The sequence below is a fragment of the Cyprinus carpio genome, chromosome A8 (genome assembly GCF_018340385.1).
Source record: "Cyprinus carpio isolate SPL01 chromosome A8, ASM1834038v1, whole genome shotgun sequence".
NCBI classification, from domain to species: Eukaryota; Metazoa; Chordata; class Actinopteri; order Cypriniformes; family Cyprinidae; genus Cyprinus; species Cyprinus carpio.
Window position 1 is genome coordinate 20,087,796 of NC_056579.1, and position 17,825 is coordinate 20,105,620.

General features: G+C 35.8%; 2 protein-coding genes across 6 annotated transcripts in view; both read left to right on the forward strand.

The window, feature by feature from the left end:
* LOC109053918 (disintegrin and metalloproteinase domain-containing protein 9-like) overlaps positions 1-7,558 on the forward strand; it is a 39,751-nt gene extending 32,193 nt beyond the window's left edge. The window contains exons 15-23 of one of the 2 annotated variants that reach the window (XM_042762697.1): positions 1,488-1,593; positions 1,691-1,874; positions 2,369-2,449; positions 2,577-2,682; positions 2,814-2,955; positions 3,369-3,435; positions 4,050-4,079; positions 5,025-5,095; positions 5,964-7,558. In XM_042762697.1, coding sequence (XP_042618631.1) covers positions 1,488-1,593; positions 1,691-1,874; positions 2,369-2,449; positions 2,577-2,682; positions 2,814-2,955; positions 3,369-3,435; positions 4,050-4,079; positions 5,025-5,095; positions 5,964-6,024 — 848 coding nt within the window. In that variant the 3' untranslated portion in view covers positions 6,025-7,558. The remainder of the gene's footprint in view (positions 1-1,487; positions 1,594-1,690; positions 1,875-2,368; positions 2,450-2,576; positions 2,683-2,813; positions 2,956-3,368; positions 3,436-4,049; positions 4,080-5,024; positions 5,096-5,963) is intronic. The other variant, XM_042762698.1, reaches the window with a different exon arrangement.
* Positions 7,559-8,752: 1,194 nt separating this feature from the next.
* Positions 8,753-17,825, forward strand: part of LOC109107634 (2-oxoglutarate dehydrogenase, mitochondrial-like) — a 31,730-nt gene continuing 22,657 nt past the window's right edge. For 3 of the 4 annotated variants that reach the window (XM_042762701.1, XM_042762702.1, XM_042762700.1), the window contains exons 1-2: positions 8,754-8,903; positions 10,660-11,069. In XM_042762701.1, the coding sequence (XP_042618635.1) occupies positions 10,845-11,069 (225 nt within the window). In that variant the 5' untranslated portion in view covers positions 8,754-8,903; positions 10,660-10,844. Of the gene's footprint in view, positions 8,904-10,659; positions 11,070-17,825 lie in introns of all 4 variants that reach the window. The other variant, XR_006160680.1, reaches the window with a different exon arrangement.

The following is a 17,825-nucleotide window of genomic DNA, read 5'->3' on the forward strand; positions in this document are numbered from 1 at the left end:
AACTCTGCATTTGACCACAGCACAAAATAGCAAAACTCAATAGCAAATACTTAAACTAATAACAAAACATACTTACAGTAGCTGATTCAGAAGCGCCAGATTGTTGTAGCAAAGTCAGAATGACCTCCTCCCCTAGGTTCACGAAACGGTCTTCCATAAAATGCGTTGCTGTTCTGTTGTAAGTAATCTTAAAGCTTACTAAATGCATCTGCTTTTGGAAGGCCAAATAAAGTGCTTTTGCTTTCCCCTAGAAACACAGCATCTCCCTGACGTGGCTGCTTCAACACTAACTGCGGTTACTGAAACCACGCCACCTTTCTTTGCGTGAACATTTGGGTGGCATTACGCAAATATTTCCACATAGTGACGTAGAGATGTGGGGGTGTGTTAGAACGAGCTGTTTCAGGGGGCGTGGCAGAGTCTTAACTTTTATAAAGAATATCTCTTAGGACTTAAGACTTTAGTCTTTGCAACTTTACAGATCTTCTTTATGCACCAAGAGCTTGTAACACTCCAAAGAGAAAGGAAAAATTTAAATCGCATCATATGACCCCTTTAAAACTAACAGCAGAGCGGTAACATGTTTAATGTATTGCAAATGACTCAGTGGTGCCCTCTGTTGATAAACTAACTGACCTGCAGCTCCACCAACAGCACAGACACTACTGTTTAAAAGTCTCTTTTGCTCACGAAGGCTGCATAAAACTGCACAAAATACAGTAAAAACAGTAATATTGTGAAGTAGCATTAAAAATTTAAAATAAAAGTTTCTATTTGAATATAAATGTAATTTATTCCTGTGATTCAAAGCTGAATTTTCAGCATCATTACTCCAGTCTTGAGCCTCACATGATCCTTCAGAACTCTTTCTGACCCCAAACATTTGAACAGTAACAGAAGGTCTATTAATGTTGATGAAGATATGTTGTCACACATTATCACAATTATAAACATTATGTGTAGTAATATCTATTCCATTCCATTATGCTAGCACTTCTTTTGATATGAACATTAAATGATTAAATGGTAAGTGAGGTTGAAGCAGGGTTATAGTTAACTAAAACTAAAAGCTTGAAATTAAGAAAAGAATAAAGAAAAATAAAACTTTTTACTCGTTGCTTGAAATAAAATAAATGCTAACTGAAATAAAGTAAAAAAATAAATAAATAAAAGTTGCCAAGGAAACATTTCTCATTTTCATTTATTTTAATTTGATGTGCTAAATAACTAAAAGTAAGACTGAAATAAACATTAATAAAAACTATATAGACACATTTAACTATAAAACAACAAGATAACTAAAAAAAAAAAAATATTAATAATATATATATATATATAATAGTGTAGTTTAGCTTTAGTAACAAATGAAAGACAATAAAGAAGTTAATTGATATTCTGTAAATGTCTGTCTTTGTGTGTGTGTGTGTGTGTGTGTGTGTGTGTGTGTGTGTGTGTGTGTGTGTGTGTGTGTGTGTGTGTGTGTGAAGAGGCTAAAGCTGCTCCTGAGCTATGTTTTAAGGATGTCAACTCTAAAGGCGATCGCTTCGGAAACTGTGGCTACCATTCCAACGGATTCAGGAAGTGTGAGAGCAGGTACAGCACGGCAAGAAACACAGCATTATAATTCAATTCAAATTCACACTCATTTTGCCCAACCCTCATATGAACACACACACTGTCATACTCTCAGGAACGCCATGTGCGGGAAGCTGCAGTGCGAGAACGTTCTGTCCTCAGTCATATTCGGCATCAAGCCGTCAATCATCCAGACCCCCATCGCCGACACTACCTGCTGGGGCGTGGACTTCCTCCTGGGCTCTGACGTGCCTGATCCCGGCATGGTCAACGAGGGCACCAAGTGTGGAGAAAATAAGGTGATGGAGAAAAGCAACATTGACCAACTTATTGAACATACCATACTTCTTCCTATATTATGTGCGCAGATTGGCAAAACATGCTTATTGAAGTGTTTAGCCACTTTCACATATGAGCACATATTCTATATAAGGATAATTATTTAATTACAGGAGCTTTTCTGTCCACTAGGATGATTGCTTTATTTTGCTCAATAAACTGATAATCCTAGCTTTATTATATGTTATAGTAGCTTTGAAACTTTTTGTTGTGTCTATTGAAAAACTACATTAAAGATCAGATAATACTGAATTATTGAAATTAATAGCCTAAGATGATAATGTATCCACAAACATGGTGTAAATTAAATAATTAAATTCAATTAAATTATTATTCCCTAATTATTTATTTTTATTATTATTTTTTTTTTCAAGATTTCACGATTTCAATTGTAAACTATATGAACATTTTTGGACTTTGGAAAACTAACCACTTACATGTGTATGTATTGCAGGTTTGTCTGAATTTTGAGTGCAAAAGTGCAGAAGTGCTGAATTATGACTGTGATGTTGAAAAGAAATGCCACGGCCATGGGGTACATATGCATTCACTTCTATACCACCCTTTAAATATAACCTTGTACATACACCTATTTTCAGATCCTAAATACCTAGAGTTCAGCTTCATAAAATGTTTGCTGAGTGTGTGTTTTTGTGCTTCAGGAGTGTAACAGCAATAAAAACTGCCACTGTGAATACGGCTGGGCTCCTCCGTTCTGTGAGGCCTCTGGTTATGGAGGAAGCGTAGACAGCGGCCCCACCTGGAATGGTAAGACTGCTTAAACAACAGCACAGCTAGAGCTTCACAGAGGATTATCAGTTCTGTAATATGTAATGACCTCAAGTGGCCCAAATCTGCTATGTTAAATGAAAGTCTTCCCCTCTCTGAATTTCACGCAGATAAAGATACTTCCACAAGGGATGGTCTGCTTGTGTTCTTTTTCCTGGTTCTTCCTCTCGTGGCGTTGGGTTTGTACGTGTTCTTCAAGAGGAATGAGCTGAAGCGACGCTTTTTCAGAAAGAAACGCTCTCAGGGCTACGAGTGAGTAGAGTTTCACTGCACTGTAATAATGTCATCAACAAACCCAGTGTGTTAAGTTATGTTTATTTAAATGATATTTTATGATAACAGTGAATGACTGTTAAATTATTGAAATTGATGCATAAACCAACAGAATGAAGCAAGTTTTAATTTTATTTCCATTGGATTTGTATGGCTGTATGGTTATTTTTGAATTTGTGATAATTTGTTATGGAATCGTAATGAATAATCAAAGCTTAGAACAATGTTAATAGCTAAATAATTAATGAAAAGCATAGAGTTAAATCCATTAGATTAAATTAATTTAAAAAACTAAAATGAAAAGGTTTTGAACTAATGATGTTTAGTGTGTCCGGTATAACCTAGACATTTGTATTAGTAATATTGATCGGCTGTCTTTGTTTGTTCCTCAGAGCTGACAGCAGACCGCAGACGACAGTGTCCCAGAGAGGAAACCCCAGCAGTATAGTGAAGGATGGGGTGAGTGGCCTCTGCACAGCAGGACTCTTTACTGACTACCACACTGCCAACGTTTAACTCACTCAGTGCAGTGCTAACATCAATCTAACTGTAGAGCTATTGTAACTAACCTGAAGTACTGCACCTTTAGATTTGAGACATTTTTCAGCTTATGTGCCTACGCATAACATGACTGTATGACTGTCCCATTGAACGCCCGAGGAATAACACTGCAAAACAAACTTAACCAGCTAGTAAATCGGTTCATTTGTGAGTGAAGAGAGAATACAGATGTGAAACATTCCTTGTCACACATTATATTTTTAGTTTGACAAATATTTGGAAAGAACAATTCATGGGAAATTATCTGTCCTTCACATTTGACTGAAGTCATGAAATGTTGCAGCTCTATAGGCCCTGTTTACATCTGCTATTAAGATTGATCTGACTACAAGTGGACATTGTTAAATATAGGTGTGAACTGGAATCCTTGTAATCCGATTGACCAAAACGCATCTTAATAGCAGGTGTAAACAGAGCCCTAGACAACAACAGACTGTCTCTGTCTTGAGCTCATCTACTGCTGATATAAAGATAATGACCAGGCTCCTCTCTTTTTCTCTTCTATGATAAAGCACCAGGCTCAGTTATTGCCACCAGCAGAGGTAAATAACTGCATGTTGTTTTTTACGAGGGTTTTATTGTATTTGTACTGTGGGGCATCTCTGCTGCTGTTGCTTTCTTTCTCTCCCTGCACTTTGTCTTTTGTAAGAAGGACAAAACCCCTGTACTACTGTCAACGCAACAACTATCTTGCACGTGAATAATAATATTGAATTATTTTTAATTAATAAAACCATATTTATTATTAATATCTCTGATTTGCTCTTACTAACCATGTTTTAATGTATACTTGCTAACAAGATACATTCTCACGTCAGCACTTCATTGCTATTGTGCTACTTTGAGCTTTTATCTTTTAATTTTCTTTCAGACCTTCTTGTTTCATATCATATCATTCTGCTCTAATCCTCTAAGGAAGGAATACCTGAAGTAGTGTAACATGGATATTCATAATGGTTTACAGCTAATAAGCTAATATCAGATTTCATCTTTTTGTATAATTGGGTTAAATGCATCAGTGTGCAATTACCCAATTATTTAATATACATAAGAAAGTACTGTACTGTTCTGTACTGAATAGTTTGAATGGCAAGTGCAAAATTTGTTTATTTGAGCATTATTTATGGACAATGACTAATGGTACATTAAAGTCCTTTAAAGGGATAGTTCACCCAAAAGTATCCCATGTTGTGATTTTTTGGTATAACTTTTGTTTTTGATTATGTGTGTGGGTTGGTTTTTTTTTTTGAATATAATATGAAAAATTCTGTCATCATTTACTTCAATGGGGGCCATCATACTATGGAAATCAATGGGGGTGAATTTAAATGATAAACAGAATGGGGGCCATCAACTTAAGGGTGAATAAATGATGTCTGGACGATGTTAATTCATTTTAATCTTATTTAGTTTAGTTCATTCATTCTTAAGTTACCGGTCATCCATATGTTTGTTCAGTATTAACATGAGTATCTTTCTCTTCATAGGTGGTTCAGACTAATAAATCAGCCTCTGTGCCATCTTATGCTAGCAGACCGCCACCACCTCGGATTGCACGGTAATAATACTGTGCCATCTTATGCTAGCAGACCGCCACCACCTCGGATTGCACGGTAATAATACATGATATACAATACAATAATAATAATAATAATACAATAACCTCGGATTGCACGGTAATAATACATGATATACAATACAATAATGATAATTTTTAAACTGTTAAAAAATGTGACAGTAGAAACATTAATAATGTTACACACCATTCTGTTTCAAATTAATGATAAATGCTGTTTTTTTTTTTTTACTTTCTAATTGTAAAAGAATCCAGAAAAAAATGCATCAGTTTCCAAACAGATATTAAGCATTAAAGGGATACTCCATCCCAGAATGAAAATTTTCTCATTATTCACTTACTCCCACGTCATTCCAAACCCGTAAAAGCTTTGTTTGTCTTCCAAACACAAATTGTGTTCCGAAGACGAAAAGAGCTTTTACGGGTTTGGAACGACATGAGGGTAAGTGAATAATGAGAAAATTTTCATTCTGGGATGGAGTAACCCTTTAAGTAATGATGCTAAGAATTCAGCTTTGCATCACAGGAAAAAATAAGTTACAATTTAAAATATATTCAAATAGGAAACTTATTTTAAATTGTTAAAATATTTCACAATATTACTTTTTACTGTATGTTTGATCAAATAAATGCAGCCTTGAAGAAATTCAAAAATCTTACCAACCCCAAACTTTTAAATAGTCGTGGACTGTGTTCCAAATCATAGCTGCCTACATAGACAGGTGTCTTTTAAAACAGCATCCTAATCATAAAACCTCATAAGGTGCTGATATGTAATGTTCTACATAGGCAGCAACATTTTGAAAGCATCATATGCTCATGAACTCCTGACTCTGTCCACCCTCCACAGACCACCTGCTCCAACCAAACATCTGATGCCTCAGAGACCAGCGCCTGCACCTCCAGTATAACACACAACACACACATCCGACAGACAGTTGTATTTCTGTCTGGGATGGACGGGCCAAGTGTGAAATGTGCAGTGGGAGGAGTCGAGGAAGAATCAGGTGGTTGCAACCTCTCCCCCACATATTTTCCCCCTCCGTCTGCAAACAGCTGTCAGCTGTCAATCAAACAGAGAGACAGTCACTGCTGCAAAAGAAACCTCTGCTCACAATACATCACAGAGTGTGTGATGGGTGCGAGAAAACTCTTTAGCCAATTAAACACCTTCCACCTGTCACCTGACAAAAGATGTCTATGTCAACACACCGATCTCCTTAATTGTGTTACGATTCTTATGTGCTATATAGGACCACTGCGACTGATTGCACTTCAGTAATATCCACTGTTTATAGGAATGTACAGAGACCCTTTTATCATAGGCTATCATGTTCATTTGTTCCCCTTTTTTCTTTTCTTTTCACACTTTTTTTTGCAAATTATATCACATTCAATCATTTTTTTTCCCTAAAAAACTTGTTGTAATATATAAAATCCAAATGTGATAATTCAGTTAATGAGGCATCCTTAACATTTTGCAAGGTTATCAAGTCATTAGTAGTATCTAAATGGCTCATGGTAACTGCAAATCGTTGTCTTTTGCACCGTGGTGCATAATATTTTTTTAAAACAGCAGTGCAAGATGAAGTGATTTTGTTTTTAACATTTGAAGTTGTTGTTACCCAACACAGTGATTTAAATCTATAATTTTACCATTTATACATAGCTTTATTTACATACTTTTATTTATACACAACTTTTATAGAAAATCTATTTTTTACTTTAATTGCCAAGTGAAATTTTGTCCCTGCTGAGGTGAAAATCAGGTAAACATGAAAACTTGTTTTTGAAAATGACTGATTTGTAACACTTTATGTTTGACTGCTGGTTTTAGTGTGGTGTTACCTTCTTCTTCTTTTTTTTTATCACAGACAACAATAACAATGAAAGCAAAATAGAAGCTTTTCTCCTATTGTTTTCAAGGGCTACATGACTTTATGCATGATATTACATACTATGCCATAAACACAAAGTCTCTTCCTTGCTGAAACTGTTAAGTTATAACAAAAAGAACATTTTGTCTGCATGTTTCATAGACCTCTGTTTGTGACGGTTGTAATACCACAAGAGGTAGAGAATGTGTATAAAGTCATGCACCCTCAAACACACACAAACATGTCTGTTGTAGAGCACATTGGACAGATTCCTCGTACTAGGACATTTCCATCACAGCTAAATCAGCCAAGTGCCATACAATACATGTCTAAAAAACAATGAGTGTTATTTTATATCTGTGTATTATGTTAATGTGTATGATTGACTGAATGAATGATAGATTCCCCTCTTCTTGCACTGTATTTCCATTTGTGTGTAATGACTGTAGCAGTTGTGGATTCTGGATTATTGATGTTTTATGGATCAAGGATAGACTCTACCTTCAGTGTGATGGTTGATGATTTCGGGTTTTGCATATGAAAATAAAAATCATTGGTATGTTTTTAATTTGTGGTTAAGTGTATTTTAAATATCATTTACACAGCATTGCAAATAAGTTCGGGTCAGCTACCGCATGATACTACAGTGCTTTCATCATACATACGTATATAACCATAAAAATTAGCAAAAACATATTTACTTAAGCATATTATTCAAAATCTATCTTGAGACTAGTGATATCGAACTCATACCCAAATATTTTTTGAGACTGAACTTTTCAGTGAATCGGTGTCATGAACTAGTCAGCCATGTTAATTGAAAAATTTATAGAGCAAGTTATTGATCACAAAAATAATAATAATAATTGTAGCTTACGGTACCAGTTGCATGTACTTTTGGTCAAAAACAGTAAAAAGGCTTGCTATAAAAAATACTATTGTCAGTGTTTTTTTAGTATGTGTTTGTATACAATAATATTTATTAATATCAGTTAATGAATTCAACTTTTTAATATCAATTTAATAAATTCTTCAAATTTTATATTTTCAGTTTTTATTTTTCAAGTTTTACTGTGCTTTAGTCATTTTTATTAGTTTAGTTTTTTCTACATATTTCTATTGAGCTTTTTATTGCTTTTTTATTGTTTTAGTAGTTTTAGTACTTATTTTAGTTAGTTAACAAGGCAGCGTTTCTGATTTTTGTTAAAGTTTTTGTTTAAGGTTTTCATCTAATATTTAGATTTTATCTTATTTTAGCGTCATTTAAATTAATAATAATAATAATAACATTTTTAATAGTTATAGTTTTAGATAACAATAACAACACTTCTCATTTTTACTGGTTCATGAAAACACCCAAGGAGCTTCAAAAACACATTTGCCATAACTCTCTGAAGCACGAGAATGATTAAATGCATAATCAGTCACACATCTAATGTACGCCCTTGGCTCATTAAGTATATATTAGCGCTTAAAACATGTGAAATTTTATATTTTACTCTGACCGACGGTAGAAACTTCCCAGAAGCGCCTGAAAAGCGTCATTGCTTTAATAATTAAATGGTTTTATTAAAACGTACAAAAACGTTTACAGCAATTATGTAAAATGTTGTTAGTGTTATTTAACAGAACTGGAACCTTTAGAATGGACGGATGTCACGTGATGACGTAATTACGTTCTAAAGAACTGCTGAATCAATTTGAAAAGGTTCTTTGAAAATAACGGTTCGAAAGAACCGATTCGCGGGAATGAGTTGGACTTCAAAAGCAAAAATTCCGCGCGAAATCTAGAAGTGACGTCGGAGGCGGCTGACGTTCTTCGTGACGGAAGTGTTCTCTGGTTCTCTTCGGTCACTCAGCGGAGCCGTGACCAACTTGGGTGCACGACCACTTTACAAAGACTGCAAGCACAAGTGAGTGTTTTTTCTTCTTGCATTGTGTACACACTTTCGTCCGACGTTAAATGGATGTTTGATAACGTCGCAAATTACCCAACGAGGAGACGCGTTTCTTACTTCAGTACTTCAGATTAGCATGGCAGCTTGTTCTTGTTTGATGTGACACAAAGTTACCTGATATTTCTTGACATAAGTAGGTGTGTATGTGTCAGTCCGTTGGCTAAAGAATAGTAAACTGTCCAGGTGCAAAACTACGTGCCTGAACCGACCTTAAATTAGCTCATTATTGTTGCTAGCTCAAGGTGTCGCGGTTCACAACAGAAACACGTAGGTATTGTGTCTTTATTCATGAAACCGATACGTCTAACTGTCCCACAAAATAAATAAGAGTTAAAAGTTGCCTGACTCAATTCCAGTATCGGCCTCTGATTTGATGGTTAGCATGGGCTGCTAATATTTCCATAGGACCCATGTTTAGTGAAAGGACACAATGATTGACACTCGGAGTCTTCGTTAGCTTTCAACTCGGCACGTCCGGTGGGCGGGGTTAGGGATCTCCAGCCAGTCAGCGCTCTGGATCGCTGCAGGGGGCGGGTTCAGCGGCTCGTCGAGGGAGTGGATCGTGGACGCAAGGTCAAAACATAGGCGTGTGGAGGAAGAGAAGGGGTCCATGTTTATTTCCACCACATGGTCACACCAGTTTCATTTTAGCGGAAAAGGGCACAGCTAACAGTTATTCATCTTTATGAAGTTGAGCACAGCTCAGATTATTACAGTAGCAGTGATTTATTCCTTGTGTAGGAAAAACTCCTCGCAAAGTTGCATATGACACATATTGTGTTAAAAATTATTAATCTGATGATGCCAGAAATACTCATTGAGATATAAAATAAGTCAATTGTAGCGGGGGTCAAGGGTATGTGGTGTAACATGCATTAAATGTTGTTATTCACACGAGTTTGCTACACTCCTGGTGACAAATGTCATAAATTAGGCTACATATCAGTTAACCTTGTGATAAAGGATGTTTTTAACTCTTTATTGTATAGTCTGTGTGTTTTTGGGTGATAAAAATAAACTCATTTCTTTATGTGCATGAGTGAAGATGTAATGCTGAACCTCTCTTGTTGCAAATGTACAAGAATCAAAAGTCATCGTGACCGCATTACATCACTGTTATCAGAATTACACTCTTGTTGATTGGCAAAGTGGCTCATATCATATTGGAGGAAAACTAAATTCAAAGTTAATTCATAGTTTCTTTCATCATTCAACAAACACTTTGTATAGTTATAATTTCTGTTTGACTCAATGCAGCCAAAACCATTCTGACGCAATTTTATTCCACAGTTACTTTGCATATTTAAAAACCACACAGCTTTTTACAGTTTACAAGGCATTTGGTTCTATTTCTCAAAAATATGAATCCTTCGGAGCTCATGGTCTTTATCGGGAGCTCGACTAGCTGTTTGACCTTTGTCTGTTCTCTGGAAGCAGCCATTATGCCACGTAAAGCACAAAACTGCATAAACAGATATGAAATGAGATTACATTCTGAGCTGTATGAAGACGTTTCATTTTGTTGATGAAGATTGCAGCTTACTGTTGTACCTGATTATAATTGTTTGTGTTGTTTTTGCACTAAAAATCTCTGTGATTCCCAGGGAATGAACGGTGTCCTCCTATCCATCTAATCTATTTGTCTTTTAATTGTTGAGATAAAATGCATTTTAATGCACCTCTGACTTGTCTGTTCCTTTTTTTCTTTCAGAGTACAAACTGCAGATAGGAATTAAAGGTCAAGGGCTTTTGGAACTATCTATTCTTCTCCAGGAAATTGAAACGCCTTTTCCATTTGAGCTAAAGAAGAAGGAGGTGACACTTCTCTTTTCTGTTGTGGCACTGGGGACATCCAGGAACTTGTGAGTGTGGGTGGCGCTTGTTCAAAAGACTGCGATGCACCGCTTAAGGACTTGTGTGGCACGGCTCCGGCCGATCACGGCCTCACAGACTGCTAAAAATCTATCACAGCAGAGGCCAGCGGCCACCCTAAGGACGTTTCAGCCATTCAGGTGCTACACGGCACCGGTGGCCGCAGAGCCATTTCTGAACGGAACAAGCTCTAACTATGTCGAGGAGATGTACTATGCATGGTTGGAGAATCCCAAGAGTGTGCACAAGGTAAGAGGCAGAGGACGTGCAGGTGGATTATGGGAAGAAGGAATGAGGAGACCTCTCTTTCAGTGGTGCCAGTGGTTGAAACCTTCCGACTGTTCCCAGCTTCCATATATATTGTTGTTTACAGACAATCATAGTTATGGGTTTTTCTTTTTTCCTCAGCATAATTGCTGTTTGATTATTACTGATGAGATCATAGACAGTCACACTAATGCACAGATCTGTTTGGACATATTAGATGTTTTTTCCTGTTCTGAAAACATAACTGACTGTGTTTACGTCAATTTCGTTTCATAGAAGTAGGCCTGTTGCAATATAAATATATCAACTTATAGCACATGACCTCAATCATATTTGGTGACGTAATATATTGCCCATTATATTTACATAAACATTTGTCACCATGTTTTTGCATTCCACTTGCACCTGTGTCTTTTGCAGCTTCTCGTACATAATGTGTAGTCGGTGCTAGTTCAAATAAATAAAAAAAATGCGCTACACACAAGTTTTCTGCAGATATGGCCTTGTTTAGGGATCTGTGCCTTTGTGCATAAAGACATCTGACTGATAATAAGGGATGTGTTATTCAGCGATACAGTACACCCTTAATTTACAGAGAAAAGAAGTTCAGGAGAAAATCTGTAGATGGAAAAATCTCCATACAGTTATTTGTGAATTTTTCTTTTTTTCTACTGGTTGCTTTGCACTTTTTGTTAGAAAATGTTTAGCCTATTTACAATTTATTTAAGTTTTTAAGGTATCTAATATTTTGACTAAATTTCCATGATCTAAATATTCTTAAGAGTTAAAAGTTTGTTGTCATTTGAAAGTGTGTAGGCCTTCTTGCGTTATTATTTTATTAGTGGCATAAAATGGTCTTAAATGTTTATAGCAATTAATTCTGGGGCAATATATCGCACAACAAAAAGTTGTTATCGTGACAGGCCTACATTAAATTTTTCGGAGATTCAAGTGCATTTAACCGCAGCTGCGATCAAGCTTCAGGACAAGAAAACACAAAGTGCATGTGAAAGTCTGTCAGTACGTGAGTTTTGTGCATCTAAAACATACTGTTTTCAAAACTGCATCAATGAAAGCACATCTAAAGTAAAACACTGAAATAACGGCAGGTGGAAGCACACACTGTCAAGCAATACGTACATGTCTCGCAGAGCATATCCTGTGCAATGAAGCCCACAGCGATTGTCTCTGGTGCACACTCATGCCATATTTGGGAAAAAGGCATGTTTTTTTTCCCGCAATAAGCTTGGTTTTTCCAAAATATGCCCAGATCTCAGATTTAAAAATAGTGGGTGCATTTTTAATACTCGTGTGACAAGCACGTATGTGAATGACGTCAGTAGGCTATAATTAATTATGGTCTATTATTGAATTGATGCAGAATCATCCGCATCACGATGCATCAATGCAACGATTAATTTCAACACCCCTAATAACTCAGCTCCCTAACAGAAAGTCTTGGACATTTCGTCATAACAAATTCAAAAACTGTCCCAATACAAGTATACACTGAATTTCAGTCTGTCTGCAGACGCTGGTTTGCAGCTTGTATGAGTAAGGTCACATTGCTGGGATCCCTGTAGTATTTTTAGAGCAGTCATGAGAGCGTGACAGTTCCAGGACATGGTGACGCATGGCGTCTTTGTGAGTGTTTAGGCTAGTTGTTTTAACCCAATGTACTTCTAATGAGGTTTTATGTAATGACCTTTAGTTATAATACCTTCACAGTTCAAAAGTAAGTGCAACGTCCTAGGGATGCACCAATATGAAAATTTTGGCTGATACCGATAATTCTTTATATATGAAAGCCGATAACCGATATGTTGGCCGATAGCGGTGTGACGAGACACTTATCCCACGAGACGAGATGAGATTTTTAGGCTTTTTTTTTTTTTTTTTTTTTAAGAAATCCTCAATTATGAAATATATAGGGAAAAACTGTCTTTTATTCAACCGAAAGACACAAAATGCAACTTGTGCTTTATGAAATTAAACTTCTATTATATATCTATATAATATAATATATTTATTATATGCAGCAATAAACAAACATGTAAACTAGAGCTGCACGATTCTGGATAAATTGAGAATCATGTTTTTATATATATATATATATATATATGAGCATATATATATATATATATATATATATATATATATATATATATATATATCTGAAGAGAATATATGATCACGATTATCTCACAATTCTGAAGAAAAAAAGATTAGAAAACTAAACAAAGTAACAATTTACTAGTTTTGACAAAATGCCCACTGCTTAAGTCTTTAAAAAATATATTAATTTGAACAAAAGTAAAAAAAAAAAAATGGAGTCAGTGTCTCAATTCATAAAGACTTGTTTCACTGTTGGAATCTCCTGAATGAATGATTCAATGACAAATACTTTTTTTGCCACCTGCTGGAGGAAGAGGATAAGTGTTACAATACATACACTTGTTAAGATATTTTCGTTTTGAACGCTACTGTAGAGAATAAGAGTTTATACCCAAACTATAAACTTTTATCCCAGTACTTATGTTAATTAAATGTCTGTAACACAGAAATAATGATGTGTGGTTGAAAAGACTGTTTGTGTTGCTCTTTCTGGATCAGCAGCAGCATGAATGATTCATTAACATGGGCAACGACAAAACACGCTTCTCACGCTCCACTGACACTCGCGACGTGAAACAGTTGTAATAGACATAGCTGAATCATTGTCTTTCAAGAATAAGATTGCATGTGTGTTTGAATTGAGATAGCGATCTTTAAACGATTAATTGTGCAGCTCTAATGTAAACTGCAAGTTGTTATGCGAGGATATCGTCACGTTCTCGCGAGACCATCCGGATCTCGCGGGACACATTGGTTCTTGTCACATCCCTATTGGCCGATATATCTAAATTCAAATTTTTATATACTTTTTGAGAGCCTGATTACAAAAAAGTCTCACCATTAAAAGCCATTGAACACTTCAACATAAATCAAACATAAAGCACCCTTACAAATAAATTAAATAATACAAACAAGTCACTGGACAACATTACTTGGGTGTAAAAAAAAAAAAAAAAAAAAAATCATGTACCATGGATAAATTAAATGGAATAGCCTCCTCACAGGCAATAATAAAATTATTTTAATTAAATTAAAATAATGAGTTAAGTTGATCGTAGAGACCATTGATGGCAATGGTTCTCTGATCTACTTAGGCTTACAAATTCAATGCTTTTTAATAAAATTATTTTACGACTAAAAACAGTCGCATTTGCGACCATAAATATTAATTTGCGAGTGACGTTTTTTGCTGAGGTCGCCACTGGCGAATACCCGCCGAAAGCTCCTCAGGATTTAACCGCTAAAAAAAAGTTTTCTCAGGATGAAGATTTGCTTCATTCTAGCAGCGCCCCGTCTGTGATAAAACGAACTCGGGCCGAAGGTTAATACACTCAACTACACCGAGTGTGGACCTGCGTGTACAACAGCTTTCAGCCGAGATCGGCCCATAGGGAAAAAGCCGTCTGTCAGCCAGAAGTGTTTTGTAGAGTCGGCGCGGCTCTGGCCCATTATCTTCTCACCGAATGCCGAGACTGAACCGACAGAGAGATGCATTTCAGCCAGAATCAGCCGAGATCTGTGTTAATGCTATCTGGGTATATATTTACGTTATAACTTAAACATTTGAATGTAATGCCTTTTTTCCTAATTGTTTTGCGATCAAATCTTTTGTTATGTTCACGTATTAAACAGAGGATGCGCATCAAAGTTTTAGTGGAAAAAGAGAGTTTCAGACAGTCCTGTTCTCTGCCGCACATCAGTGCTGACGCACACAATCTGATAAACGCAGCTCCGCTGTGCAGAGAGAGAGAAATGACGGAGACGGAAGAAGGGAATGTGCAGAAAATACAGAGGCTATTTCGTGCACAACTTGAACAAACTAGAACAGGTAAAGCTGTCAGCTGTGTGAATATTTGGCGATATCGTTAACAATTCTCGTTTATAATAATTTACTAATATGGCTTTCTTCTAAACAAGATCTTGGTCTGTGTTCTTTTAATGCGTGAACTTCATTATTTGAAGTGCAACTGCCGTCCAGTAATCGCAAAAAAGCTCTGTGCTTTCAAAACATTTTTAGACAAAAAAGTAACGTTACCAGCTTTAAAATTATTCTGAATTCATAACGAAAATTCAAACAATACAGTTTTGGCGCTCCTTAATGGGGCAGGCGCGGTCGCTTTAGCGCCTCAGTTCAAGGACAAGTGAACCCATTTAATCTTTCTCTTTACTAAATAGTAAAAATAATGAACATGAATTAACATCAAAATGTAGGCTATTTTATGCGAGAGGACCTACAGTAAAACTTACTGTAATTTCTGTGATCGTGTAAAAGCTCATTCAGTGTTTTAAACACTGCGGAAAATGTGTAAAAGCTTGTAAACATTGTTTTAACGTAATATACGTTGCAACCTCATCGAATAACCATTCTGTGTCAATAAACTCATCAGTCAGAAAATCCAAAAAAAAAATAAAGGTGCTTAAAAGGTTCTTCACAGAACCATTTTTTGGTTCCACAAAGAACCATTCAGTCAAAGGCTGGTTAAAGAAACCATCTCTTTCTTTATAATCTGGGGAGAACCATCTTTCTCCACAAAGAATCTTTTGTGAAAAAGAAAGGTTCTTCAGATGTTAAAGGTTCTTTATGAAACCATTAGACAAAAAAGGTTCTTCTATGTCATAGTGAAGCATCTTTTTTTTAAGAGTGTATGACAACATTTCCAGGATGCAACTGAGGAGGAGCCCAAGCTACACTCAGTGGCCGAGTGATGCTTATGCTCCATGAATACTGGTAGAGTGAGAATGAAATTACGCGTTTGTAACAGTAATTTGTAATGAACAATTCTTTCTGACTGTAGATTTCAGTTTACAGCTTGAAAAGACATTTAGTTCCCACTTTAAGTGAACCTTAGTTCCCAGGTCATCTACGAGATGGATTAAAACTGCTGATAAAGTCAAGAAAAGATGAGACATATAAACACATGACAGTATGATTGAAATGTTAAATGTAAATAAATAAATAATAATAATCATAAAAAAATAAAACACGTTTATTCTGTGGCACCTAAAAAAATTATTTGGCTCGTCCTTTTTTTTCTTATAGGAGCCAATGACAGCTCCTTACTCGATTTTTTTTGTTTTGAGCCCTTTTTTTTGCTTAGGCTTACAAATTCAATGCTTTTGGGAAAAACAGCCCAGGTTTCTTTACCCATTAGGCTTACAAAGTTTGGTATTGTTTTTTTTTTTTTAAATGGGTGTTGAAGGTCCTTGACTTTTTTGGCAAAAAGGAACACCACAGCCATTTTTCCAAGTTGTCACTAAATCATCTAGTTCCAGGGATGAGCAAACTCAGTCATGGAAGGCCACTGTCCTACAGAATTTAGCTCCAACCCTAATCAAACACACCTGAATCAGCTAATCAAAGTCTTCAGGATTACTAGGATTATTAAGGAGGGTTTGGGGATGTTTTGTGCTGAACTCTGCAGGACAGTGGCCCGCCAGGACTATGTTTGCCCGTCCTTGATCTAGCCAAGTTTTATTAAAAGCCAACTTGCCAGCAGTGAATAACCCCTTTAAGTATAATTGTCCAGATCTATTATTTCCCGAAATTGATACCTGACAAATGGAAATCAAACCGGTTTATTTAAAATCACAAACTAGTGGAGGAGTCATAGAAAATAATAAGCAAAATCCCATTCCTATCTGGAGCTTTTATCTTATAACTTTACACCTGAATTGCAAACAGTTCTTCTCTCTGTTTGATACTTTTTATTGACAAATCACAATATCAACCCACATCTGTTCAAGTCATTATTTGTGTTACTGCAAACACACTGAGTCTCATAGAATTGTTCATCAAGCAAAAGATCAACTGTGCTTACCATGATCTAAATATTTGCTACTTTTGAAGACCAGTGGTTAATTTTAATTGAAACTCAAACAGTCAAAATAATTACTTTTTACTATATAAAATTGTTGTTACAATTTTTAAAGATGTTACTGTTTTTGAAACTGAACATAAATTTACATCTGCATCCTAACTCAAGCTGCTGTCAAACGTGCATTTCTAAGAGACAAAAAATAAATAAATAAAATGTAATATTATTAATATTGCAGCCTGAACTGTAAACTGTGCAGAAGATATGCGTCAAAGTCAGGCAACACAAACCTGTTTAATTATTTGAAACAATATCGCTCATTAGAACATGCAGAAACTAAGAAATAAATTTTTTCTATAAAGGCATTTATATTGTGAAGGGAAAAATGACTGGAAAAGTAAAGAATTCAAATGTAAAGTGGTTGTCATGTTCTGACCAGTTTGTCATGTTCTAGTCATTTAAAACTGCAGCTAACAGTCTGGTCTCTACAACTTCCACTTAGGAGCGCAAACATCTGGCTTTAAACTTGAAAGAAATAAAGATTTGAAATTCCTTATGATAATAATTCAATATATAATATCACTGACTTCTATTTCATATACTTTTCAAAAGGCTATGTGTAAATGTACACGCATGCTGCGGGAGACCAGTGTTTATATGAATGTTAATGCACTGGGATAACATACTGCGGGAGGTCGGGGCCGCAGAAAATCGTGCTCCTGAACATCTTATACAACTTGTAACATTGTATTGTTGAGGCATTAAAAACACAAAAAGTAGCATTAACAGTCTCTATCCTAATTGTGAG